The sequence below is a fragment of the Coffea arabica genome, chromosome 3c, assembly GCF_036785885.1.
Source record: "Coffea arabica cultivar ET-39 chromosome 3c, Coffea Arabica ET-39 HiFi, whole genome shotgun sequence".
Lineage (NCBI taxonomy): Eukaryota > Viridiplantae > Streptophyta > Magnoliopsida > Gentianales > Rubiaceae > Coffea > Coffea arabica.
The window spans coordinates 44,084,625-44,111,986 of NC_092314.1; the positions used below are offsets into that span (position 1 = coordinate 44,084,625).

Here is a 27,362-nt window from a genome sequence, read left to right on the forward strand (position 1 = left end):
TTGCATCAAAGTCAGAATGTTTTAGTATGTATTTTGCTCAGGTTTTGTTGTATACACTGGTTTGACTAGAACTGTAAACGAACTGAATTGAACCGAGTATCTCATGTTTGAGTTCTGTTCGTTAAGTGATTCGAACAACGTTCGTGTTCGTTCGTTAATTTTAGAGCTCCAAACCTATGTTCGTGTTCGGCTCGTTAAGCAAAATTTGTGTTCGAGTTCGAGTTCGTGTTCGGCTCGTTTAACATAAACGAGCTGTTTGCGAACATGTTTCAAATACTCAAATCCAAATTATTTTAAATCTTAAATATGCCATGCAAATCATTAATCATTTTCAAAAACAATTAAAGCACTAAGTGACTAAATTCTATTATCTATTAACTATATAACTAACATTAACATAAAAACAACAAATAAAACAAAATAATTTGTCCTCCAAATATAAAAGTCCAGTCATAAAATTAATCCTAAAATTTGTCAAATGATCGGGTTTGTTTGGATTGTGAATTATTAGAGATATTTTTACTGTACCACTTTTTGTGATGTAATGTATGTGAGATAAAAAGGTAATTGGAAAGATAAAAAAGTGTGTTGAAAATTGTAATGAAGATGTCAGCAAATATATTTTAACAAATAAACTGCAATCCAAACATAATTATGTTCATGTTCACGAACGTTCGTTAAAACTCACGAACATACTCGCGTTTGCGAACGTCGTTTAGCATGTTCGCGAACGTTCGTTAAAACTCGCAAACATGCTCGTGTTCACTCGATTATTAATCGAACAAAAAAATTCGTTCGAACTCGGTTCGTTTAAGGTTTCGAACGAGTCTTTCACGAACACGAACGAGTCGAAACGAACCAAGCTACCGAACAGCTCGATTCGTTTAACAGCTCTAGGTTTGACACAATATATTTTGTTTATTATATAGTTTATTAGTCAATATTATACCAACAACTTAGGTTAAATATGATAATCTTCCATTTTCAGAATTTTTACAACTATAGAATGTACAATAAACTTTTAATTACTTTGCACACAATAAACACTTTGTTCAACTACCAATTGCTTAATTTTGTTCATTATACAGTTTCTTAGCTTATATTACACCAATAATCAAGGTTTTACACAGAAATTTAATTTATATTAAAGATTAATATTTTGAAAAAATATATTCACGTGTGGGTTATTACTAGTAAACCACACAGGGAACAAAGCAATAGGGTCGGTTGAAAACAGCAAGAAAACTGGTAATTCTAAAAGCAGCTCTGGATTTTGCCTCAGTCTAGCTACTGGATTCGGTTTTGCCTCAGTCTAGCTACTGGATTCGGTTTTGCCTCAATCTAGCAACTGGACGCGGATCCAAAGCAATGCTTCAGACATCTCTGATGATGTTGGCATTATACTCTTCAGGAATAGCTTTTGATTTCTGCATCTCCAGAGTAAGCAGGTTGTGGCAGCAACAACCACACTTTAACACACAGGAGACAAAAGTTATTCCGAGCACAGTGAGTTACCTGCCAATCAATGCCCCAGACTACCCTTCAGCTTTCTTGCAATTCATACATTTCCTTGGACACGAGTCCAAACAGCAGCTGAAAAAGGAAACATGAAAATGCATGTTGCAGAACATTTCTCCGCCCCCAAATAACTTGCTGTACTTGTGAAATAATATCCATGTTACACAGCCTGCATTGATCATGACAAGTTTAGATTTAAATGCTTGCAAATTCAATACCAAAACTACAGATTTCCATCAGCGAAGCAAAAGAAGCACTGGTATGTAAAACTTCCAGTATAACTGGATAGAACTTTATTTACTGCATCCTTCTATTTGGTTATCTTTGAGAAGCCACTAGATTCCTAACATAAAGCAGTGTTACGCTTCCTAACTGAAATGCTTCTTTAGGCAAATGGAAGGGAAGACACTAGCCTAACCTAGTTTGGAAGTCTATTAGATATACCAGAAAATAAAATATAAAAAATAAAAATGATAAAGATAAAAACAAATACTTGTCAGATAGGTTGAAATTAGTCCCCTTTTTCACTAGTTACAACCCTGCTTAAATCTTGGGTTACATCATAAGTTATAGTGACTTTTCAGTTTTAAGCTAAAGATGTACCCTACCCAGGATAATTGGTAATGAACTTCATAAGGTATCTATACATAATCCAGAGGCCATCCAACTATCTACATGTATTATTAGGTATCATAAGAAAAAGTTATTAGGGGAGGAATCTCAAACCATCGAGTTAATGGTAGCAGGTTGTGAAACTAGCATTCAACAAATGACATTGCTGGTATCCCCAGTTGTCTAAAGCCCCCCCCACCCTCCCCCACACACACACAAAAATTTTTTAAGGTGAGGAAAGGAAGAAGGAAGAGCAAATAATTTTCAGAAATTTGAGGCCAAGAGGAAAGGGAACCTCTGTAGGCTCCCTTGTGTACCTGCTGACTTCTATAAGTGGAAGATGATCATTATCAGGCTTCTCTATTACATTTTGAACCTGCAAATTAAGAAAGTAATATATTAGGAATGACTTAAATAACTTATCACTCTCATTAGTCACGTAAAAGCATCTTAAATTAGTTTTGCCTGATGCATAAAGCATATGTTCACTTCCTCAGACATATATGGCGTGTTCTCATGTTTGAATAAATTTCGTCCCCATTATGTCATTGGAGAAGTGCTGGAATCCCCTCAGTGGAGGAACTGTATTGAGCAATTTGGCAATCAAGTTATCAACCATGACAATGATCAATAGATAACCCATGTTCTATTCCTGACTTTTAAAGATTATAAACCCCAAGTCAGTCTAAGACCAGTAAAATTGTAGCTTTAGCATACAATCAACCATCATGGGATAGCTAAATCAAGCCTGAAACTGACAAGTTGAAGCAAACTTATTGACTTACAAACTATTTAAAAGAGGTGCTTCAATGCTGAAGCTGTACCCAGGATACTCCAGCACAGAAAAAGCCAGAGTAAATTCTCTAGTTTATCTAGTACTAACAAAAGTTCCTTACAGAGATTTTTCAGTGTCAAACTTTTGTACTTCCTGCAATTTTGGACCAACTTTTCATCCCATATTTCAATGTAATGAACCAGATGATATGAGGTGATGGTGGTCATGAAGGTAAGGCCATCAGGTGATAAGATGAAACATATGCATGTATTCTTTGTAGCTTTACAGAAAACAAGAGCCTTGACCCAGTGTAATAACCATGAAGGCGCACTCTACATGTGTGCAACAACAACAAAAGTGAAATCACCTTTTAATGACCAAATATACTAAATTATGGCAAACTTTGGCTCATACAAGGATTTGCAACTGTTAAGAGAATATAAGTATTCTTGTAGATAATAAATTAGTAAGGGTATTTTTGTAAATAGTTTGTTAGGGTTGTACTCCTATAAATACTAGTTGGTCACTCATAATATAGTGACTAGATGTTTTCCTCCCAAGATACTTGTTGACATGGTATCAGAGCAAAAGTCCTAGGGTTAGGGTTAAACATCTAGCAAAAGTTTTGGTCATCGCGACTGTTCACGCGATACTGTTCACCGCGACTGTTCACGCGGGAGCACTGTTCATCGGGGGTACTGTTCACGGCACTGTTCACAGCACTGTTCATGCGACACTGTTCACGGCACTGTTCACGCTGCTGTTCATCTCGAGTTTTGACCCTTCGTTTGGTTTGGAGTGCTTTCGCTATGGCTGAAAGTCTATCAAAAGGTATTGTGACGTCTACTAATATTATGCCAATGGTGATGCCTCAAATCACAAATTGGAAGTTGAATGACACTAATTATCAACAGTGGTCAAAAGTCGTTAAGATTTATCTGACAGGCTTAGGAAAGCAACGATATCTCACAGGTGACTCTCCTACGGAGGACAACAAGAAACTAGTGTGGATTCAAGATGATGCCCAAATTCTTGGAGCAATATGGAATTCTATGGAGCCACGAATTGCTTACATGTGTTCTCATTGTGAGACAACAAAAGAAGTTTGAGATTATGTCCGGTTATTATACTGTAGTAATCTTTCACGGATGTATGATATTTCTTTGGAGTATTTTCAGTTGCAACAAGATAACAAGACAGTAACTGAATACTTTGCTGATCTGAAGCGAGTTTCAGAAGAATTAAATGCCGTAATGTCTCTCTCAAGTGATATTACAGTTATGCAGAGGCAAAGAGAACAAATGCTTGTGCTCAAATTCTTGGCCGGTCTCAAATCAGAATTTGAACCAATCAAATCTCAAATTTTAGCAGGTGAACAATTACCATCCTTTGCAGAGGCATATGCTCGGGTCTTACGTTCTGCATCTAAGGACAAAGCACAGGGTGATGGTGCTCTAATTAATGACAAATCTGCGTTAGTTGCTAACAATGGTCGGATAGAGCAACTTAACTTGGGACGTGGCTCTCGTGGAGGAAGAAGTAGAGGAGGTCGTGGGGGTCGTGGAGGTCGAGGCACCCGTGAGTGCACTCATTGTGGTTTGAAGAATCACACTCATGATACTTGTTGGGATTTACATGGAAAACCAACCGCGCTCATTGTGGTTTGAAGAATCACACTCATGATACTTGTTGGGATTTACATGGAAAACCACCTCGATTTGCTAATGCGGTTACCATTGACCAAGCTGAATCAAGTTCTTCAGCACAAGGGTCCCAGAAAACTGTTACCATATCCGAGGAAGATTATGTCAAATTTCTGCAGTACCAAACTGCAAATCCCGCATCTCTTCCCTCTGCTTCTTTAGCACAAAAAGGTAATGCTATGGCTTGTCTCTCCACTTCCAAAAATTTTGACTCATGGATCATTGATTCCGGAGCTACTGATCATATGTCAGGTACCTCTAGAAATTTTTCTAATTTTCAAGAGTCTACTTCCTTCTCTCATGTTACTTTAGCTGATGGATCTACAACTAAAGTTAAAGGATTAGGCACTGTAGAAATTAACCCATCTCTTCCGCTGCCTTCTGTTCTTTACGTACCAAATTTGCCTTTTAATCTAATGTCCGTTAGTAAGCTTACCAAATTTCTACAGTGTTCAGTTATTTTTTCTCCTGATTTTGTTGTTATTCAGGATTCGAAGACAAAGAGGACGTTTGGTGGAGGGCGCGAGCATAATGGTCTTTATTTTCTCAACTCTAATGGTCCGATTGCGTGTCCTGCTACTGTTTCTCCTCTTGAAATTCACTGTCGTTTGGGTCATCCGTCTCTACAAAATTTGAAGAAGTTGGTTCCTACCTTGAGTCAGTTGTTTTCATTAGAATGTGAGTCTTGTCAATTAGGAAAGCATCATCGTGTTTCTTTTGCCCCTAGGGTCAATAAACGGGTTTCGGAACCCTTTTTGTTAGTTCATTCTGATGTTTGGGGTTCTAGTCGAGTCACTTCAAAGTTAGGTTTTAAATATTTTGTAATCTTTATTAATGATTTTTCAAGAGTTACATGGCTTTATTTAATGAAAGATCGTTCAAAACTATATTTCATTTTTTGTGCATTTGTTACAGAAATAAAGAATCAATTTGGTGTATCTGTACGTATACTTCGCAGTGATAATGCGAAAGAATATTTTTCCATTCCTTTTAATACCTTCATGACTAAGTCCGGTATTATTCATCAGTTCTCTTGTCCTCACACTCCACAACAGAATGGAGTTGCTGGAAGAAAGATTGGACACTTAATCGAGGTTGCTCGGACACTTATGTTGCACATGAATGTGCCCAAACAATTTTGGAGTGATGCAGTTCCAACTGCATGTTATTTAATTAATCGCATGCCATCTACTATTCTTGGAGGCCAATTACCTCACTCCATTCTTTTTCCTCATGAACCTGTGTTTAAATTACCTCCTCGTATTTTTGGATGTGTGTGCTTTGTTCATCAGCTTGCTCTCGGGGTGGATAAATTAGATTCTCGTGCTATTAAGTGTATTTTCTTAGAATACGCATGAGCGCAAAAAGGGTATAGATGTTACAGTCCAGTTTTAAATCGATTTTTTACTTGTGCTGATGTTTTTTTCTTTGAATCCACTCCATATTTTATCAAACAAAGTATGTCTTGTGAGTTAGACCAGTGTCACTCTTTTTCCTCTCCTGTTTTACCAGTCCCTTCCCCTTTATTACCTGAATTATCTAATCCACCAGATTCCATAGCTCGATTATCTCGTCCTCATCTTCAAGTTTACTCTCGTCGTCCCATGGTTGAGAAAGTTCCTGATATGCCACGCACTTCACCAATTAACTCTCACTCTTCAAATCGAGGTATGACGTCCTCCTCTGAGTTAGATCTTCCTATTGCTTTACGCAAAGGTAAGAGACATTGTACTTCCCATCTTATTTCTAATTTTGTTTCTTATTCTCATCTCTCTATGTCATATTCTTCTTTTGTTGCTTCCCTTGATTCTATCTCCATTCCTAAGTCTATTACCTATGCTCTTACTCATCCTGGTTGGAGATTAGCCATGCAAGAAGAGATGTCTGCTTTGGAACAAAATGGTACTTGGGATCTTGTCCCTCGTCTTTCAGGTAAGCCTGTTGTTGGTTGTAAATGGGTGTACACTATAAAAGTGCAGTCTAATGATTCTATTGATAGATTAAAGGCTCGTCTGGTAGTTAGAGGATTTACTCAAGTGTATGGAGTGGACTACTTAGAAACATTTTCTCCTGTTGCAAAAATTACCTCTGTTCGTCTTCTTATCTCTTTGGCAGCCACTTATAATTGGTCATTGCATCAATTGGATGTGAAAAATACATTTCTGTATGGAGATTTGGAAGAAGAGGTATATATGGAACAACCTTCTGGATTTGTTGTTCAGGGGGGAGAATCCGCGGTTGGTTTGTCGTTTGAAAAAATCCTTATATGGATTGAAACAGTCTCCGAGAGCTTGATTTGGCCGGTTTAGTAGTGTTATCATGGAGTTCGGTCTGACAAGATGTGGAGTAGATCATCTGTATTTTATCGGCATTCTAATGCTGGTAAAATTTTATTAGTTGTTTATGTGGATGACATTGTGATTACAGGTGATGATGTTGTGGGGATCCAGAAGCTTAAATCCAATCTGCAGGCAAACTTTCAGACAAAGGATTTAGGTCATCTACAGTATTTTCTGGGTATTGAGGTAGTTCGGTCTAAATATGAAATTTATTTATGTCAAAGGAAATATGTACTCGATATGTTGAGTGAAGTTGGGATGTTAGGTTGCCGACCTGTGGATACTCCTATGGATCCCAATGTGAAATTAGCAGGAGATCAAGGTGTATTACTTGATGATCCTAAGCAATATCGAAGACTTGTGGGTAAATTAAATTATCTCACTGTAACGAGACCTGACATTTCGTTTGCAGTGAGTGTTGTGAGTCAATTTCTTGATACCCCTCGTACTAGTCATTGGATGCTGTTATACGGATTCTCAGGTATCTTAAGAGTGCTCCTGGAAAAGGGTTGCTGTATCAAAATCATGGACACACTGATATTGAAGGATATAGTGATGCAGATTGGGCTGGTTCTGCCTCAGATCGAAAATCGACTACAGGATATTGTGTGTTTGTTGGTGGTAATTTAGTGTCGTGGAAGAGTAAGAAGCAAACAGTTGTATCCAGATCAAGTGTAGAATCTGAATACCGCGCTATGGCTCACACTGTGTGTGAGTTGGTTTGGTTGAAGAGCATGTTATTTGAACTTGGGTTTGAACATAAACAGCCTATGAATTTAGTGTGTGATAATCAGGCGGCTGTTCATATTGCGTCTAATCCAGTGTTTCATGAAAGGACAAAACATATTGAAGTTGATTGTCATTTCATTCGAGAGAAATTGTTTGACGAGGTCATCAAGACATCTCATGTACCGTCTATAGATCAATTGGCTGATGTGTTTACCAAGAGTTTAGGGGGCTCTAGGGTGAAAGACCTTTGTAACAAGTTGGGTGCTTATGATATATATGCTCCAACTTGAGGGGGAGTGTTAAGAGAATATAAGTATTCTTGTAAATAATAAATTAGTAAGGGTATTTTTGTAAATAGTTTGTTAGGGTTGTACTCCTATACATACTAGTTGGTCACTCATAATATAGTGACTAGATGTTTTCCTCCCAAGATACTTGTTGACAGCAACCTATATCATGGCTTCCTTTTTTCCATTTTTGACATCCCAGTACATCGTATTTGTAGGAGAAAATTTGTATAACATGTAGCGCTTCTTCCTAAAAATCACAAATGAGAAAATTCAAGAGAGATCATAAAGGTGAGACAAAAAACATTTTTGCCTGTTGTCTCACATTGTGGCGATTCTACCAACTTCAAAGACAACCAATTGCAAGTAAAAGAATAAATTTTTTTATTAAAAAAAAAAGGAGAGATGAGCAAAAGCAGAAGGATAGAGAAGAAACACAGATACCGAAAAGAAAATACTAATTAAGCAAAGACAGTAACTCTTACTTTAGCCAATAACTCCTGACTCTCAGGAGGTTGCTTTTTCAAACTTTGAGGCAATATAACAGTGAGAAGCTCTGGTTTTTCAGCACGAAGAGCACCTCTAATAACAGCAGCATTAGTTCCAGATGCTCCAGATGTGAAAATATGGTTCTTCTGGAAATAGAAACAGAAGAGTATACTAATTACACCATACTCATTCTAGCTGAAAGGACAAAAGGAATGACCAACTCAACAGCCTGAAATAGTCGACTATCATTTCATGAATTGGTTCAAGCTACAGAATACCGTTATGACCAAAGCATAGCTGAGAATTTCAATAAGTTCCTGATGCATGAATCCCATATTTCTTGTCCCAAAGAACCCAATAGCCCTTGGGCCTTGTTGTTGAATTGCTAGTAACTCCTAAGAACACAAAAGAATATTCACATAAGTTGTTGTGAATCTACAAAAGCATTGAAGATGTTAAGACATTCATATCAACCTTCCAACACAATCTAAAACCTGAAGACTCGACAAACCCGCCAGAAGTTCAATGATACCAAGAGGAAATGAGTAATTAGTTATAATCAAGTTTGTCTCTTTATCTTTCTGATTTATTTTCTGCTCACTAAGGTGAATACTTAAAGTTGAAGCAAAAGGGCCTTTACCCAAGTAATGATTACTTGAAGTTGAATACTCAAAGTTGAAGCAAGAGGGCCTTTATCAAACTAGTGAAAGAAACTCTCTTATGTAGCCTTTCGAAAGGTACTTCTATTGTGAGGATTTGCAACTTACAAACAAATGGAAATTTTGAAAACCTAAACACTGAAAGTGTAAATGCTTTGCCAATAGTTTATATTGACATCCTATCTAACCAATTCTTCTGTTGAAATGAGTCAAGTAAATTTATCCACACATAGGCATGAAAACTATCTAAGGTCATTCTGCATGCTCTCTTGCCTAAAGTATGGCATGCTTGAAAGATTACAATGCAAAACGGTGATCCCATTAGAGGTACATGGAAAGTAAGTAACAAAAAATTGTTGATACTGTTTAAGTGGTGTAAAGAAAAATTGTGGTCAAAACTTCTTGCCATCTGAACCTCAGTTTGCACATTAAATATACTAAACCTGTATGTAGTCCACATCAGGGGCAGGCTTGTACTCAGACAGCAGAACTGCTCCTGACCCTTCAACAATAGATTGGGCTTGAGTTGGAATCTGAGTTTTGACCTCTTCATCAGAACCATACATTTGCACCCGATGATCATCTTCATCTCTCACGCCCTCAGAACCTTGATGTCTTTTCTCATATCCATAAAGCCACTATATCAGCACATATAAAAGAGAGTTCCCTGGTAGTAAATCATTAGTGAAAACCAACTGATGCGTGTAAAGAAATAAGAGAAGCTCAAGCTTGCAAGAATAGCATTTCTAATGAGAAATTCTCAGTTTTCAAAAGCAAAGTTGTTTGAGAAAACTTGTTAAAACCACTAAACTACAAAGAAAATTAATGCGTTCTACACCCAAGCACCCTCAGCAAAGTGCATTTGTCATGTAAGACCAATAATCGGTCACAATGTAAAGTTAGTCATTCCATTCTAGTTGCTATTAAACCATGGATCAAGTATGCCATCATGACATAACATAAGTTTGCAGCAACTGGCTCAAATATCCTTACCAGGAATAGAAAACAAAATCTCTCTTTTCAAACAGCCAACGGGATACTTGCAACTCCGGCACAAACTGCACTTATACCTAATAGTCTGACAGATAACTATCTAACAGCCTAAATTTTTTTCCCCATTTTGTAAATATATTTCGGCTTACCTGAGTTTCTCTAAGGGGATGTGGTCTAAGCTCAAGGCAAAGAGGGCAGCCCGGGTGTACCACAACCCGAGTAGGCACCTTGAAAATCCCCACTCCACCCCCACTCCCCATAAACTCCGGCAATGGTTGGTAGTTCTGCGGCGGATGCTGATGCTGATATTGTACGTATTCCTCAGAGCCACCACCATCCCCCATTGACAATCCATCAATCCTATGATTAATATTATAGTCCGCGTTACAAGAAGCAGAGCCAACAGTGGTGGAATAGGGGTAGAAATCATCATCATCATCATCAGATGAATTCTCCAAGAAATAGCTGTAACTATTACTGCTGGCAATGCCGATGGTTTTAGCATCATCTAAGCTGTGTTTTCGCACTTGGCGATGTTTCTTGTGATGTGATCCTGTGCTTGTACGCAGTTGTTGGCTATATGATTAAGTTTTTTCGGGCACAGGCGGGAAGTTTGATAATCCTGCCAATGCATCCCTGTCGTCGTCCTCCAAGCCACGGTCGTCCATTTTGTTTCCTTTCTCAAATTATGGATACAACATCTGAGAATGATTGCTAGTGTTCTTGCAGGGATGAGATGATCAAAATCCAAGAGAAAAGGCTTGAAAACTTGCGGAGAGAGAGAGAGAGAGAGAGAGTGGAGGAGAAAATGTCAACAAGTTTGGAAGTGGGGATAGGAAAGATTGCATGGGAGTGCGAGGATTGACGCGGGGCATTCTGGTTTCATACGGACGAGAACGTCAAACGTTGTTGTTTCTGTTCTTATATTTTTGGCTCCCATTCCCAGGTTGAGTTGTAAAGTTTCATGGTCGTGGGGACTTCCATTCCATTTTTCTCTTTGTCGAGCCCTTTCACTTTAACTCTGGGATGGATCGTGCCTAATGAGCCGGGCATTTATAAGTTCGAGTTCAACTTATTTAATTTGTAACATCTTCGGAATTCGGATTTTGGATTATGAGTTTCAAATTAATAAATATGAAGTCATATCCAACTCACATAATATTCGAATTTAGTTCAAATTCACTTATTACTCCTTAATTTTCTTAATATAATTACTATAACTATTAAGTTGTACAACTATACAAGACTACAACATTAAAACTAAATATGAATAAGTAATAGTTTTTAAAAAGCATATAAATCAAAAAATTTTCAACAATATTTAAATCTAATTCATTCAAAAAAACATGAAAAATAGTAATAAAACATGTGGTCATAAATCAATATATTTTTAAAGGTTGGAACTTCTTTATAACCTTGTGATTTGAATCCAAATATGCTTGATGATTTGTGTTTTTAGATCAAAAATAAATCAACCGATATTATACCAACACAAAAATTTACTCAACTAATAAAAAAAGTTAATATTCATTTACGTATTACTGATATTGGCTCTCAAGAAAGCTAGTAGAAGAACTTTCAGATATATTTTAATTATATTTAGCATTTAATAAAACATTTGGATGTAAAATTATACATAATATCAAAATATAAATATTATATATATATGTAAGTAATTAAAGGACCGGACCTATATCGAGTTTGAGACTAATAAGGCCCAAACTCGACTCATATTTAATTTGAGCCGGACTCATATTTAATAGGTCGGCTCATCAAGCTTTTTCTCGAGCCAAGCAAGCCGAGTATGGACTAGCCCGACCCCATTGACAGTCCCACTTTGGGATCGATCAAGCCCTAATATATACTAATGGTGAATTCATTCATAAATACTGCAATTCTTTGACATAATAATAATAATAAAAAAAAAATTAATAATACACGTCTAATAGATTTGATTGTATATATAAACAACAAAGTGGTGTACAACCGTGGAAGCCCACCGTACAAGTAGACACATTTGCAGAAACCATAAGACCAGCTACCAAGTGGAAATATGATCAATTCTTGTTCATTTTCACCAATTTTTTTCATTATTCGAGTTGAATTAATTTGCTCCAAATATTTATTTTTTAGTTGTAGGAAAAAAAAAAAAAAAGAGGAAAAACCATATGAGTAGATAGAGCTTTCTCCCAAGCTAATTAAACCAAGTTTTATACGTGATTCAACTAAGATCAAGAATGTCTATCTCCTGTATGTAGCTAAAGCACATAGAAGGATAAATTACAATGAGTACACACAAAAGAAGCAGCTCAAACTCAGACTTGTACAAGTTTGTCCAGACTAGCATGAAACAACAAAGAGACTTAGATTGAACAGAGTTTCAATCTGGGAAGCAATTCAACAAACCTAAATCATGGAGTATTACAGTTTTGATTCTTGACTGGATGGCATTACCAAAGCTTATGGAAATTAAAAGATTGATCTTTTCCACCTAGCAAGCTTCTCTCGTCCCTGCCAAGGAATTAAAGAGTGCAATTACTATCAAAGGTCTTTGCTATGTATCAAGGTTAATGGTGATTAAACAGCCAAAACCATAAATAAATGGACCACCATATCCAAAGCTCAAGTACAGCGTAAGAAGAAACGCATATAAGCCAAAGAGATACTTTCAGCTTTTGGTGGGGAGGACTTCTAACATTACTACAATAAACATAAACTGGACATCATCAATTACATCTCTTGTACCAATGAGAGCCATCTATTGGGCAATATCAGACATCGATTAATTCAAATTATCTCCAAAAGTTTTTTTTTTTTTTTTAACAGGATTCTACCGGCTGTGAAAGGAATCAGACAATTAACAAAAAGCAGATAATAGCAATAGATGGTTTCTCTGTTTTGGATCTCAGATATTCAGATCAGAATGTCCTAATGTAACAGTGTTTATTCATATGCAATAGCCAAGTTCATTTTCAATGGGATTTCCATCAACTGAACCAAGACCAAAACTAACATGACAAATCTTACCATGCGAGGTGAAACAACCAGTTCATTTTCCACGATAGAGGTAGCCTCGAACCCCAATGGGTGCAGCACTTCTTCATAACTGCATCCACAGATTTGTCATCAGTTGCATGCAGAACCAAAAAATGAATGTAAATAAAAAAGTGAGTGCTTCTCCATGTGTCAATCTTTAAAAAGAATAAATAGATTCTCAGAAGAGACGACAAGATTGTTCTGATTATGATAACTAAAATTGGCACATACTCAGTAGTAGATACTTTGTATGGAGGTCCCCCTTCATGATCACTAATCTGTTGAAAGAGAAGATAAATATAATGAGAATCTAAAAAATTCAAGAACAACTATTCAAAAAGCAATGTTGACCAGATTTAGTAGGATAAAGCACAGAATTTCCTCTAAAATAACATTGTGCAAATAAGATGTTGCTAACCTTCCTATCAGGCATGTTAGGCATATGAAACTAGAAGATAACACACGAGCAAGAATTCCAGTCAATTGTCTAACCCACATTCAACAATAGATCTATCAACACATATATTATACTCTTACAATAATCGCACTACACAAATTCCAGATGCTAACATGGTGAAATCATTTTCAGAGTAAAACACTGAGAAAGGCAATTTGACGAGATGATAGCATACTGGAAACATCAGAGTTATGAGCTCTCCATCTGGTTTTAAAAGGTCTCGAATTCTAACAGCCCAAGATGGTCTCATATCTGGATCGATGGCACAAAAGAATCTGCAAGCGAATTCGTGCAATAGTTAGCAAGCAAAAATTTCTTCTCACATGACAATCAACTGATGGTCATCTAATACTCACGTGTAGTCAAAAATGAGATCAAACAACTGAGTGGGACGCCATGTGAAGAAGTCTGCCTTCAAGAATTCAAAGTGTTCTTGGCTTGATAATGAGGACAACTGCCTTGATGTGCCGCGTAAGCAAACATTTCCACAACAATATGAGAAAATGCATAATAATATGTATAAAGTACTTAGAACATGTTTTTCATTCAGAAAAAATCAAGTCTGAGAACTCGAATCAAGGAATCCTAGCATTTCGTGTCCAAGGCAGTTGTTCCTCCAAGAATAAAGAGGATAATTATGGCAAGAGCCTAGAGTTTTAACGTTTCTGAACAAATGTATCATAGTAAATGACTCAAGATGAGAACTAATATTAACATTTAACACATGTTATGTGCATTTAGTGACCAACATTTAGCCAATGCCCCTTGATGCCTTAGCACTTCCTCATTGACCAGCTAGAAAGTTGCCCAAACTTTTCATAAATGAAAATACACTTCAGTGTGAGGGGACAAAAACGGCATTCGGAAAATAAGTAGTTACCTCTTTGGCTCTTTCAAGAGCTACTTCTGATATATCCAGGCCAACAACATAGCGATCAGGGCAGGCAATTGCCACGACGTCATAGCCCTGCAGCAGACAAAAGCCCATTGATAAGTCAAGGAGAAAAGAAAGAAGAACAGAAAGGAACGACTTTGGACTCACAACCAGTATAGAATTAAAACTAAGCTGCAGAACACCTACGCCAACTTTTGTACCACCCAAAACAGAAAATGTGAAAAAAAAAAGAATAAATTTTATGTGGATTTCCAAGATGATCTCCACCATTCCTTAGTACAGACTCTTGATTACAAATGTCAACTGGGTGAATTTACTAAAAGCAAGCAAACATGCAGCATAAAAATGAAACCTGCAGTATGGTGAAGTCAAAAGAACCTTGATTTCTTTTCTTCCTATAGTCACTGCCATGTTCAAAAACCTGGATCACCTAATCCCCATAGCACAAGGGTACCATGGTGCTGTAGTGCATGGGATGAAGCGCACTACATTGGGCGGATTGCATTTAATGCATAAAATCTGAAATTTTCCTCTACATAGCTATTCTGCAATAAAAGCACTTAACTAATCTACCAATGTTCTCAGCATGATAGCAAACCAAAGAATACAGAGTGACAGTAAACTTGTAGCTACTCGTTCAATAAATATTGTGTTCACAACGCACCTGAAGCAGTAAACTTGTAGCTACCTGGCAATAGTGCATGGACCCAAAAACAACCATATTGCAGTGATTTATACAATCATGAAATCTTGAACAAAAGTTAACCAAGGCAGGCAATTTACAGCCATGAACCCAAACGTACAACAATTGAATCCAACAAGCATGTGCTACACTTCTAAGCATCAGTTCCAATCCATAAACCCAATTGCAGAAATCCCAGATACGCAAAAGAGGAAAAATTAGAACTTTAAACTAGTAGGATTATACTCACACTACCACAACCAGGGACCAAAGCCCTGCCCTTAGGAAGGGCACCAGTCTTATGAAGATGGACAAGAATTGGGGAAGGCTGCCCCAAGTCCCATGGTGTCAACCCTTGTTCCCAGCACTTTTGCCAACCATCTACCCACTCTCCAAGAAAACCCAATATTTAAAAAAAAAAAACAGAAATCTTGAATCAGAATTATGATCAGGAATTATTAAGACCAAAGATGATTGGTCTTGATGAAAATAATTACCTGTCGAGCCAGAATGGATGACTTGTAGGAATTTATCAACTGTAGTAGAACTAGATGATGGTGATGAAAAAAGAGTTGAAATTGTGCTAGTAATTGATCCATTGTGGGACTTTGTAGCATCTAATTTTGGGTTCATCATCGTTCTCAGAGGAGGTGATGAGCTGGAAGTGGAAGTGGAAGTGGAAGTGGAAGTGGAGTGGAAGTGGGTGCGAGCAACCTCGGCCAGCAGCAGGAGATGAGGCTGACGCAAGAGGAGCCTCTCATATTTTATCGCCGATTGCTTCCCTCCTTCATTTTTTTTTTAATTGAAAAATAGATTATAATTTGAGATAAATAGAATAAAAAAAGCTTGGCAAAGTACGGAAGAGAGAGTATTGATCACGTCACAATATCATATCATATATATATATATATAATAAAGTCATATTCTCGTACTTATTCCTTCATATTTTTTCTTTTCTACGTGGCTTAACGAGACGGCAAGTAGTTGGCTTGCTCCTTTTTTGATTGGATATATATCAATTCTTATTTCCTATAAAAATACTTAATATTATATGATTCTTATTTCCTATCCAAAAAAGGAATGGGAAAGTAATGCGATATAAATAAAAGAGACATAAATCTCCTTTATTAGATATATAGGAATAAATTATAATATATTTTTTATAGTGTCCTATTCTTTTTTTTTTTTAACAGTTTCATCATAGATCCTTTTTATTTTAAGATAATCTATCCATATATAAAACAACATACAAACAATCTAGACATGAAAATTAAAGAAAGTTAGCCCGAGAAAGTTTTTACAAGACTCACAGTTCATAATTGATGTATAAAGAGAAATGACACTTCATCTGATTGAAAAATTCTGGAAAAGTCCATAAAGAAAATGGAGTGTCATCAACCAAAGAAATAAAATCCCATTATCTTAGTTAAAGAAAGATGAGACAAAACATTAGACATTTGTTGAAGTTTTGCATCCCGAAGGCCCCTACCCAACCATCCGTCTGTAGTGTCCTCAATCCAAGAGAAAAGCCTCCGTCCGTAGTGTCCTCCGCCCATCTATTTTTTTTAATATATTTCTGCTAATAATTCCTTAATCACAATACATCTCTGCCCAGATGGTGGGGAGTATTTCGTGTGTGGACTTACATCATAGGAGTCCATGCACTTAAAAGACTCGATATAGTAGAGGTGGTCTTTTAAAGTCGATAAATTTATCTTGATAACGCATTTGTAAATTTATTACGTACAAGTTTATATACATGCATAGTACGGGTCACATAAGGTCTTATTTCCTACTTAAAGTTATTTGAACGATTATGATTTTATTTCCTATAAGAATTCTTACTATTAAAGGATTCTTATTTCCTACCCAAAGTTACATACTTTAAGCAACTTAAATTAAGATAAACATACTTTTAATGTTCTTATCAATATCTCTTTGTATTTTTATCAATTCTTATTTCCTATGTCTACACTACATATAGCCTTTAATATATTGATTTCAAGCATCAAATTCGTGGTTAGGTATTTTTAGTGCAAGCAGTTGGCATATTAAAATATCGATTTTGAGTTTCCACTCCTCTTAATTATCAGGTACAACTTCTTTCAATATATATATATATATATATATTAAAAAGGCATGTTGATCTTCAATTGTAAGAGCTCAGTAATATATCTTGAATTTTGTTTTTTTTGTTTTATTTTCTATTTATTTTGTATGAAGACAAAGGATTTAAACAAGTACTTTCATCATTATTTTTGTAGGATTTTTTCTAACATGTTTGTTAATTGATTTATGTGATCATATACTACGATGTTTGTTAATTTGCCTTCAGGAAAAACAACCAAAAACAAAAGGCACTGGAAAGTAATGCGATATAAATACAAGAGACATAAATATCTCTATTAGATATATTTGCAAATTCATTAGTTAATTAAAAGACTCTGGCCATTTACTTAATTATAATCTTTACGTATTGTTATACACAAACTTAAATGCGATAAATCATTTATTTTTTTTATACTTAGTTATCCTACTTTGCTATCATGCAGTGATAATAGAAAATCAATAAATGCTGATTTGCACGGACAAATCGAGGAGAATGTTCAATCGAAAAAAAAAAAACAAGTTTCTGAATAGTAGAATATTATTTGATACTATTTACTACACTTTTATTTATTTTCAAGTTTTTGAATGTTATGGCATTGTTGAATGTTATTTTTTCTATTTTTAAATTACTATTCACTGAATTGAATGTTCAAATTTATATTATAAGAATACTTTACATTACAATGCGCATATAGTAATATACTTAAGACAAGTTATAATAGATTATACAATAAATATGTATTTTATATCGACATTTTTATAAATTGACTAAAGTTTATTATTTTTCGACGATTCCCGTTCAATGAACGGGTACAAAACTAGTTATACTACTAATCAAACCATCATATCAATATCTATACTATATATTAAACCTGAGGAAGGGGTTTGGAATTAGTGTTTGAGTTAATATTTATCGTCATTATATAAATTACTTCAGTATATTTATCGTCATTATATTAAATTACTTTTAATTATTTAAGTATATGTTTTCAACATAACTACTGCTAAATATTATAACTATTAATATAAAATTATTTTATGAAAAATATTTAAAAGATTAAAGTTTGCTTCAGTAATAAAAAAATTTATTTAATGAGCATAAATATTAGTATGTATTTTTTATTGCACACACATTGGGTGGGCAATCTACACTAACATAAATCAAAGCTCCTTATCGTATTTAGGGCTTGAGTTTTGGTCTAATTGTGAGATTGACTTAATCTTACCAAATTCAAACTCGAGCCCTCTAATCGAGCTTAAAAAAATAATTGTTATATTTATAAAATAGACATTTCATCTTAATAAATAATAAAAATATCGGGAACATATAAGTAATTTCACTACTAATAAAAAAAAATAAATATGTAAAGGTTCATCGAACTAGCAAATCAAACATAGAGATGTTCAACTCGAGTCACTAGGCTTGTCAAGCCAACTCCAATTACTCATCAATCATTTTTTTCAACTCCAATTATTGTACATGTAAGAATTATCTCCGATTGTTATATTCTTATGTGTGATAATTAAAGTTAACTATATTTTATATACAAATTGATTTAGAAGAAATTCAAAATTAAAAAGAAGACAAAAGGTTATAAACAGCTAATGAGAAAACAAACGATTAAATTGACGATTAAAATCACTATATTATGTCATATTGACTAAGAAAACTTCAAAAAAATTATCTATAATTATAAAAAATATAATAGAAAAGGTTTACAATTACTGGAATTAATAAGAATTTGTTGCATCAAAGTCAGAATGTTTTAGTATGTATTTTGCTCAGGTTTTGTTGTATACACTGGTTTCGTTTGACACAATATATTTTGTTTATTAGTCAATATTATACCAACAACTTAGGTTAAATATGATAATCTTCCATTTTCAGAATTTTTACAACTATAGAATGTACAATAAACTTTTAATTACTTTGCGCACAATAAACACATTGTTCAACTACCAATTGCTTAATTTTGTTCATTATACAGTTTCTTAGTTTATATTACACCAATAATCAAGGTGAAAAAAAAAAAACATGAGCCAGGGGTCCAAGGAAATGCCACCGATCCTGCCAAAGATAAGTCATCTGACCATCCCAAAAATCATCTGCATACAATTACTAGCAATGGGATGCAGCTTCAACGTTTTACACCAATTCCAGTAGGAAGATGCATCTGGTTTAACAATCCAGATTATAAGCGCATGCTGCTTATCCAGATTATAGTTTCAAAATGGATGAGGAAATGATGAACATGATTAAAGCATAGTTATCCTGCACGAAAAAATGTAACATGAAGAATGGATAAGTTACTGCTACAATTAGCATTTGAAAGCGCAAGTGAAATTCGTGAAGCAAATATATTCATTACAACTTCCCAACTATAAAAGCAGCCACAAGCAGTTAAATAACTAAAAAAACCCCAGAATGAGAACAAAATTACAGCTTGTTAAATGCATTCCCAAAGATCTCGAAGGAGAGAAAACTATGAATATAGGATTTTCCATGCAGATTTTTAGATGAAAAGCAAATATACGATGACTAGTAAGACAACAGGGGAATCCTGGTTGCAATTGGGATTGTAGCATAAGGTTTTTCTTTTTCTTTTTTTTTTTGGTAGTAGCAAACCTATAAGAAACAACCTGGATCACCATTCATAATTTAGATATAAAGTGCACCCCAGAATCATTCAAAATTAGAATATAAAACTTGATCAGGATGTGAAAATCAAAAAGCGAATACACCAAATAGAAAATGTAATCATGTAAAGAAGTTTACCATGATGAGTACTACAGAAAGTGATTGAGCTTCTTTTTAACTTCATAGAGTGGACTAAAAAATGTTTGATGATGTAAATCTGTTCCATGATGGCAACCTTCTAACACAAAAGGAGCTCAAAATGCTAAAAACCAACAAGAAACTGAAATCTATCAATTTACCTCTCCTATACAATGAGCACTTATTGATATCTCGAGGAATTTAATTCTTACCTTTTTCAGGTCCTTCCAGAAAGTAATTTCTATACCATTGACAACAGTTAAAAACCATTCATAAATCACAAACTACATCATTTATAGCAGTTTGAATATCACTAACCTCTTTATTGACTAAGCTGCTGAGACCACTTCCAAGTAAGAGCGCAAGCCGACCAACCATACTATCTTTGCTGCTGAGGAATCTACATGTGAAAAAAGGTACTGATCATATGGAGAAACCCTTCCTAAGGCTAGCTTCCTATGCCAATATGCTCCTTTACGGGTGCAAACACTGGCTTTGAGAGAAGAAGATAAAAGTATGAACGATGAATAGTTGTACATGTCATATGTCTTGGGCAAGCTTTGACCTTTATTGTTCGACCTTCCAGATATGAATAACTATTAGATTCCATCCCATTCAAGAAAAGATTGGCCTTTGGCCTTATTCCAGTTTCCCAACCGTTCAACATTATATGACTCTTGTCCTTGAGAATAACTGGTTATTTATAAGCGATCTTACAGGAAAAAAGAACTTACTTGACAATATGAGATGCCTGCTCTCTATGATGCATAATTGAATCAGATGATCAGTGCCCTATACATCTTTTGGAAACAAAATGCTTGTTCTGTACCAGACAACGTTCAGCCTCTGGATTGTATCTTGTAAGCCAAACCTTGAGATGTTTTCTTTAAAAGAGTTTCCTCTGCAATTCCCTATAAAAGTTTCGAATACCATATCGGTGCCTACACAAGCAAATTGGTGATAGAAACTACAATAAAATATTTCCTAACAACTCAATCATTTTTCTCTTCTATTGAGGACAAGCTCCAATAGTCTCCAGAATTTCTCAAGTAGAAACGACTAAAACATGAGAAAGAACATCGCATAAGACTATATTCTCCATCTCCAAACTCACATAATCATCTAAATCCAGTAGCACTGACAGCTGATAGATAATCAAGTGCTCTTTCCAATGGAGACCTACTACAAGCTGGATATGCCCCTTATGCTAAAACTGAAGGGTTTTTCTAGAAGTCAAAAAGTAAGATTTAAAAAAAGTTCTTGTGTTTCAGTATCTGTATCTGGCCTCATTTGTGCTATAATGGCATCTAGAATCATATATATGTGTTCACATTTGGGATGCATCTTTTCATGTGCAATAAATCTATGAAGGGTTCCCCCTATTTCGACAAAACTAAAGCCAGGAAATTTCTTCACTCCTCTTGTTTCCATGACTTCCCTCATTGTTCTTGCTTCAGCCCAGCGTCTTCCAATTGCATAAACATTTGATAAGCCAACATATCTGCCATCATGATCAGGCTCCAACTCAATAAGTTTCTTTCCTGCTACTTCCGCAAGATTTAAATCTCCATGGTGTATGCATCCATTGAGTAATGCGCCCAACATGGATGCAGTTGGTTCAATTGGCATTTGAGAAACAAGTTTGTATGCTTCCAACAATAGGCCTGCACGTGCTAAAACATCAATCATGCAAGCATAATGTTCTGCTTTTGCTGTCATACCATTTTTACTAAGAGAGTCAAAGAAATACCAAGCCTTCTTTACCAAACCTCCATGAACACAGGCACTCAAAAGGCACAAGTAAGTGATTTCATCTGGTCTGACCCCCAAACTCTGCATTTCAACATACATCTCAAGGGACTCCTGAACAAACCCATGAGTAGCAAGCCCACCAATGATGGCATTCCAAATCAATACATCAGTTTTTCTCTTTGGAAACCCATGAAAGACAACCAATGCTTCATCAATTGCCCCACATTTAGCATACATGTCAACTATGGATGTCGTCAACACAAGAGTCGAAGGCAACCTGTTTTCTACAATATATCGGTGCATCAACCTTCCCTGCTCAAGTGCACCCAAATGAGCACAAGCACACAAGACACTAACCAAAGTCACTTCATTTGCCTTCTGTCCTTCAGCTTTCATCCCGTCAAAAACTGCCAACGCCTCCATGTATTCCCCACCCTTGACATAGCCATCAACAAAAGAGCTCCACGACACAACATCCCTTTCAGGCATCAAACCAAACACTTCCTTCATCAAATCCAGTTTTCCACACTTTGCGTATCCATCCAACATTGTATTCCAAGAAACCAAGTTCCTAGTAGGAATTTCATCAAACAACTTCCTGGCACTCATTGCGTCACCACAAGAACCATACATATGAATCAAAGAATTCGAAACAAACCGATCAGACACAAACCCATTTCTCAGTATTACTCCATGAATACACCCTCCGAGCCTCAGCTCCGATAACCGAGCAGAAGCCTTAGCAAGAAAAGGGTACGTCAAGTAGTCCGGCAGGACACCAACCCTCAACATATCAACAAATAAACTTACAGATTTATTTGGGTTCTTGCTATTAGAATAGGCCCTTATCATCGTGTTGTAGTTAAAGATTGTTGGGTCTGACAGCCGAAGGAAAAACTGATTAGCATAATCTATGTCACCTGAACTGGAGACTGCAGAAAAGGAGAGGACTTTGGAGGCAAATGGGTGGTGGTCGGAAAGGCCAAAGGTGATCAAGAGGGCGTGAATTTGCTTGAGCTCTGGCATGGATTTGCATCTTTCCAGCAAAGCAAGAAAACAGGCTTGGTTTATTAGGATGGGAGCTTTGGTCCGCAGGGAAGCATTAGACATTGACAAATGCAAGAATCATAACTAACTTTGCTCCGTTTTGGAGGGAAAGAAGCATGCTGCCAGCCCCAGGGGCGCAATTGTAAACTTGTTAAGCTAAGGGGGTCGCATCTATAATTTTGAGAAATATGAAGGGGACAAAAATTAGAACAAAGAAAATTCTCCCTCCGTCAAAGCTCAGAACCATGCCGAAAGAAAAGAAAAAGACCCCAGGAGTCAGCAGCTAACCCCCTTTGTTAAACTTTTCTGCATCTGGGTTTTAGCCTTTTCTTTCATTTTTTATCTTTTCTTTTGGGGTCTTCCAAAAATTGAGGAATTTTTTGAGTTCTCATCATAATCAGACTTTCAATCCTGTTTGGTTGTAAAAGAATTTCTGTTAAGTACAAAGTTTGGATTTTTAATTGGTATAACTGTTCATTGGATTGGAATAACAGCTTTTCAATCGCCAATTTTTCTGCTTGTTCTTTGGGGGGTCTTAGGATAGAGGGGATTGAATAATGGGAAATGTATTTGTGAAGAAGCCAAAAATAACAGAGGTGGATCGGGCAATCCTCTCCCTCAAGACCCAAAGGCGTAAGCTTGCTCAATACCAGCAGCAGGTAAGCTTGGTCAAGAACTAATTATGTTTGAGCAATTTGATTTCTGAAAGCTAGGATTGTTGGCGTAAATGGATTGTCCTTCTTTCTTGTGGGATAGCCTTTAGTGTTGTAAAGATCCAATATTTTTAAGCTTTTGCATGTTCTGTTATTCAGAACCTGTAGATGATGGTTTGTTAAAGAACCCGACTATTTTAGGATCAAACAATGCAAATTCAGTGTGTGATTGAAAATGCACATCATAATTTGTGCATTGTCATTGGTGGTATGCTGATTTCAGCTGGAGAATGTGATTGAGGCTGAGAAGCAAGCTGCAAGGGACTTGCTTCGTGAAAAGAAGAAAGATAGGGCCTTACTAGCATTGAAAAAGAAGAAAGTACAGGAAGAACTATTAAAGCAAGTAGATACCTGGCTCATTAATGTTGAGCAGCAAGTAAGTGATTCCTTCTTTATTTTTTTTTTTTTTTTGCATGTTTATTGTTCATCCATCTAGTGGTGTTCTTGTGGATGGTTCATTCGCAAATGTGTAGAACTTGAACATGCATTTTGGTTTAGTTGGCAGATATTGAATTGACAAGCAAGCAGAAGGCCGTATTTGAGAGCTTGAAGACGGGAAATAATGCAATTAAAGCAATACAAAGTGAGATCAACTTGGATGATGTTCAAAAACTGATGGATGACACTGCCGAGGCAAAGGCCTACCAAGATGTGAGAGTTTACAGTGTTTTCCTGTTGTCTTCCAGATCAGTGTGGATTATATTCCATTGTCTCGTGCTTATGTTGGTTTTGAATTTCTGCATAATTTAAAATTTTACCCAGGTAACTGAAAAAAAAAATAACCAAAGTATCCTATGGGATAACTCTTAGAATCTGTTATTATTCTTATCTGGAACTTAATTTATTCCTGCTTGTTGGTTTGAAATGGCCGCTAGATGACGGTTAATGTCAATTAAGTTGAGAAGATACATTCTCATAGTTCAAGAACTGACCATGTGACTTTTGGGCTTGGTTCGGTGGGACATTAAACATTTCGGATGGAAAAGGCTCTCCTGTCAGAAGATTTTCTATTCAAAAAAGTTTTTTCTGTTTTATGGTCACAGAGAAAAAGGTGTTTCCACCCTTTTTTTTTTTTGGGTTTGTGTGTGTATATGGCTAATAATGTGAAAATTCTTTTCCTGCCATAAAGGAGTTAATATAAAAAGTGTCAGTATAAGGTCCAACTGATGGTAACAGTTCTGACGGTTTGCATGTAAGCCTACAAAATAGCTGGGTTGCTCAAAACAAATATGTAGGCTGTAGTCCTAATAAGAGTTTGTAGCTTTTAAATATGTTAAGTACCTCAAGAGGAGTGAGAAAAATTACATCAGGGAGAAGTGAACTTCTCTTCTTCAGTTTTTCTTGATGGGAGGAAGAACATTAAGTGGACAGAAGGGGGTTTTAGAAAACAAATGTTCTTTTCAGAGATTCCATCACCCTCTCTCGCTTTCTTTTTCTCCTTGCACGTGCTATTATTTTTGTTTGTACTTTTCATATCTAATCTTAATCCATATTCGTCCCAATATAAATTCATTCCATCACTCCCTAGCTCCACTTATCGCATCTTGTGCTTGTGCTTGAAAGCCTCAACTCGCATTCTTATGCCATGCTCTCAGCTGCCACCAAACTTGACAAGATATGCAGCACTTTATGAGACAAACAATGCTCATAAACGAAGTTTTAAAATTGATGGTGGTCATCTGTTCTTGAGGAAGCTTCTTAATCGTGTGTACTTGAGGAAGCTTCTTAACTAAACAAAAGCATTAATGAATGTGAAGTGTAATAACTGCATTGAAAAGATTTACATCTGCTCTCTATTTGTTTCGGAGAGTTCTCCTTCGTATGTTTACTGCTATGCGACTTCATTCACCTGTGTTTGTTGGTTAGCACTGGTCCACTGGTATGGTTTTCATGTTATTCCTTTTCGTCATTTCTCTTGTATTCCCCAAGTTTGTGTTTCAGGATTGAAGTGGCTTTCTTTCTTCTTCTTTGTCTCTTATAGCTCGTGGACCTTGATGAATTTATTAGTGGGAGTGCATTATATTGCAATTCATGTATGGTATAATTGTTTCAAACCCATCTGGGGTATAACACCTGTATTGTTTCTTTATAGGAAATTAATGCAATATTGGGAGAGAAGTTATCAGCAGAAGATGAAGAGGAAATTTTGGCGGAATTTGACAATCTTGAAACTGAGGTCAGAACATTTCAAGCTTTTTACTTTCGTTGTTTTGTTTCTCCAAAGGGTTTAAAAATCAGAAATATCTGCAATTTCTTTTTCTTCATGATCATTTTATGGATAGCAGAATCCCAGGATTTTTCCTACTTTTAGTTCCATACGATAAATGGTATGCGTTCAAATTTGGGTGCTAGGAAGCATTTTGGGGTATTGCAAAAATTGTGCCAATAGCATAACTCAATTATCCTGCAGTTAGATGGCCCATGATTTAGAAGTACTTGGTATTAGCAGTTTCAGTTGACACCTGTCTGCTTTCTTTACACCTAATACTCCGTGAGATAAAGCTACAAGAATGCTCTCTTTAAGTTTTGTATCTCATTTGTTTTTGTTGCTGTCTTTTCCAATTTCCTCTTGATTTATGCATGCATTATGTAAAGATAGATGCCTCTGATGATAACATGAAGAATTGTTTTAAAATTGTGCAGATGACCGTTCAAGATCTGCCAGAAGTTCCAACTGCAGTTCCACCTCATCCGGAGGATGAAGAGAGATTAGATCTTCCTGAAGTACCAACTAAAGCACCAGCCATTGCAGAGGCAATTGAAGAAGATGTTAAGCGGAAGAAAGGTCTCTCTCTCTCTCTCTGCCCTTTTTTTTTTCCCTGTTTAACAATATTGCTTTTTAATTTTCTTCTCTTCTGGAGGAACATTACCTCTCTTTATCTCTCTGCTTTTAACTACATTGTTTTTGAATTTACTTCAGTTCTGGAGGAGCCATTACCTGCTTGAATGAGCAGTTGTCATGCTGTCTCGGACATCATCTGATCTATATGTATATCAAAATTTGCTATAAGGATGGCAATTGAAGCCCTAATCTAGTTTTATTTATAGGCCACTGGCAGCTTCAATTGTACATTGTAGTTCAATCTTTCATATGATTTATTATGAGTGGATTCTTTGGAAACTTGCATGATGGTCAAACTTTTGTCACGAACTTATAATTTTTTACTTCTGTACAGAAGTATTTGTCAGTACTCCATGTAATTTGAAATGTACTTGCTATTCTTAGTTGAGGACAATGGCTTTCATGTACATGCTAGATAGGTTCATTTTAGATGCTATACTCATGTTGGCTTTTATAAAGTGTGATTTTCTTTGTCACCTTCATTTCAGTCAGAGATACAGAAAACCACCATATCTTTTTTTTTTTTTTGGCAACAGCAGGGAGGGAGTACACCTGGGAAAGTGTGACTTACCATGTATGCTAGTCAGATCATCTGTAAACTTTCCCTCATGGAAGATGATGTCTATATCTTGTTTGCCTAACTCTTTCTCCTACCTTCGTTTAGTTTCAAAAGATGGGGTTACTAGTTAGATATTAGACTATTCGCTTTGCCTGTGAAGTTGAGCTACAAACAGCAGTTGTACCTTCAGATTTAGAAGATGATTCCAATAAGATGTGGGAGAAAATATGTTGGCAAGATGCATAATGCCCTCCAAACGCTAGCCAAGTCTTCATGTCTGGAAAGGAAGTGAGAATCCTGAGTTCGAAAATAGTCAACCTTGGTAAAACATTATTGGATTTGGGGCAGGGAAGCAACCGTTCAAGAAGGTTGATGGCCAAGATTTGGCTA

General features: G+C 36.0%; 4 protein-coding genes across 7 annotated transcripts; 1 reads left to right on the forward strand and 3 right to left on the reverse strand.

Moving 5' to 3' along the window:
- Window positions 1–1,120: 1,120 nt before the first annotated feature.
- On the reverse strand, window positions 1,121–9,789 carry LOC113735203 (uncharacterized). Of its 2 annotated transcripts, XM_027262185.2 has the most exons (5): window positions 9,555–9,789; window positions 8,731–8,847; window positions 8,449–8,598; window positions 2,448–2,506; window positions 1,121–1,687 (listed from the first exon to the last, which is right to left on the reverse strand). In XM_027262185.2, exons 1-5 carry the CDS (start codon window positions 9,675–9,677, stop codon window positions 1,543–1,545), a joined length of 594 nt encoding a protein of 197 aa, XP_027117986.1. In that variant the 5' UTR covers window positions 9,678–9,789; the 3' UTR covers window positions 1,121–1,542. The 2 variants fall into 2 exon arrangements, with proteins under 2 accessions (XP_027117986.1, XP_071938933.1); XM_072082832.1 differs by lacking the exons at window positions 1,121–1,687; window positions 2,448–2,506 and adding an exon at window positions 8,073–8,213 and having other exon boundaries at window positions 9,555–9,784.
- Window positions 9,790–12,287: 2,498 nt separating this feature from the next.
- Window positions 12,288–15,961, reverse strand: LOC113735202 (probable thiol methyltransferase 2). Of its 3 annotated transcripts, none has more exons than XM_027262184.1 (8): window positions 15,672–15,932; window positions 15,425–15,555; window positions 14,478–14,564; window positions 13,954–14,051; window positions 13,773–13,872; window positions 13,372–13,418; window positions 13,132–13,210; window positions 12,288–12,615 (listed from the first exon to the last, which is right to left on the reverse strand). In XM_027262184.1, exons 1-8 carry the CDS (start codon window positions 15,808–15,810, stop codon window positions 12,574–12,576), a joined length of 723 nt encoding a protein of 240 aa, XP_027117985.1. In that variant the 5' UTR covers window positions 15,811–15,932; the 3' UTR covers window positions 12,288–12,573. The 3 variants fall into 3 exon arrangements, with proteins under 3 accessions (XP_027117985.1, XP_027117983.1, XP_071938935.1); XM_027262182.2 differs by having other exon boundaries at window positions 12,532–12,615; window positions 15,425–15,564; window positions 15,672–15,961; XM_072082834.1 differs by lacking the exon at window positions 15,425–15,555 and having other exon boundaries at window positions 12,532–12,615; window positions 15,672–15,812.
- A 3,183-nt stretch (window positions 15,962–19,144) lies between these two features.
- Window positions 19,145–23,040, reverse strand: LOC113735204 (pentatricopeptide repeat-containing protein At5g08305). The gene is made up of 3 exons (XM_027262188.2): window positions 20,794–23,040; window positions 20,378–20,459; window positions 19,145–19,555 (listed from the first exon to the last, which is right to left on the reverse strand). Exon 1 carries the CDS (start codon window positions 22,919–22,921, stop codon window positions 21,293–21,295), a length of 1,629 nt encoding a protein of 542 aa, XP_027117989.1. The 5' UTR covers window positions 22,922–23,040; the 3' UTR covers window positions 19,145–19,555; window positions 20,378–20,459; window positions 20,794–21,292.
- A 62-nt stretch (window positions 23,041–23,102) lies between these two features.
- LOC113735206 (vacuolar protein sorting-associated protein 20 homolog 1) lies at window positions 23,103–26,889 on the forward strand. The gene is made up of 6 exons (XM_027262190.2): window positions 23,103–23,517; window positions 23,795–23,947; window positions 24,070–24,222; window positions 25,664–25,747; window positions 26,215–26,356; window positions 26,492–26,889. Exons 1-6 carry the CDS (start codon window positions 23,416–23,418, stop codon window positions 26,515–26,517), a joined length of 660 nt encoding a protein of 219 aa, XP_027117991.1. The 5' UTR covers window positions 23,103–23,415; the 3' UTR covers window positions 26,518–26,889.
- The last annotated feature ends 473 nt before the right edge of the window (window positions 26,890–27,362 follow it).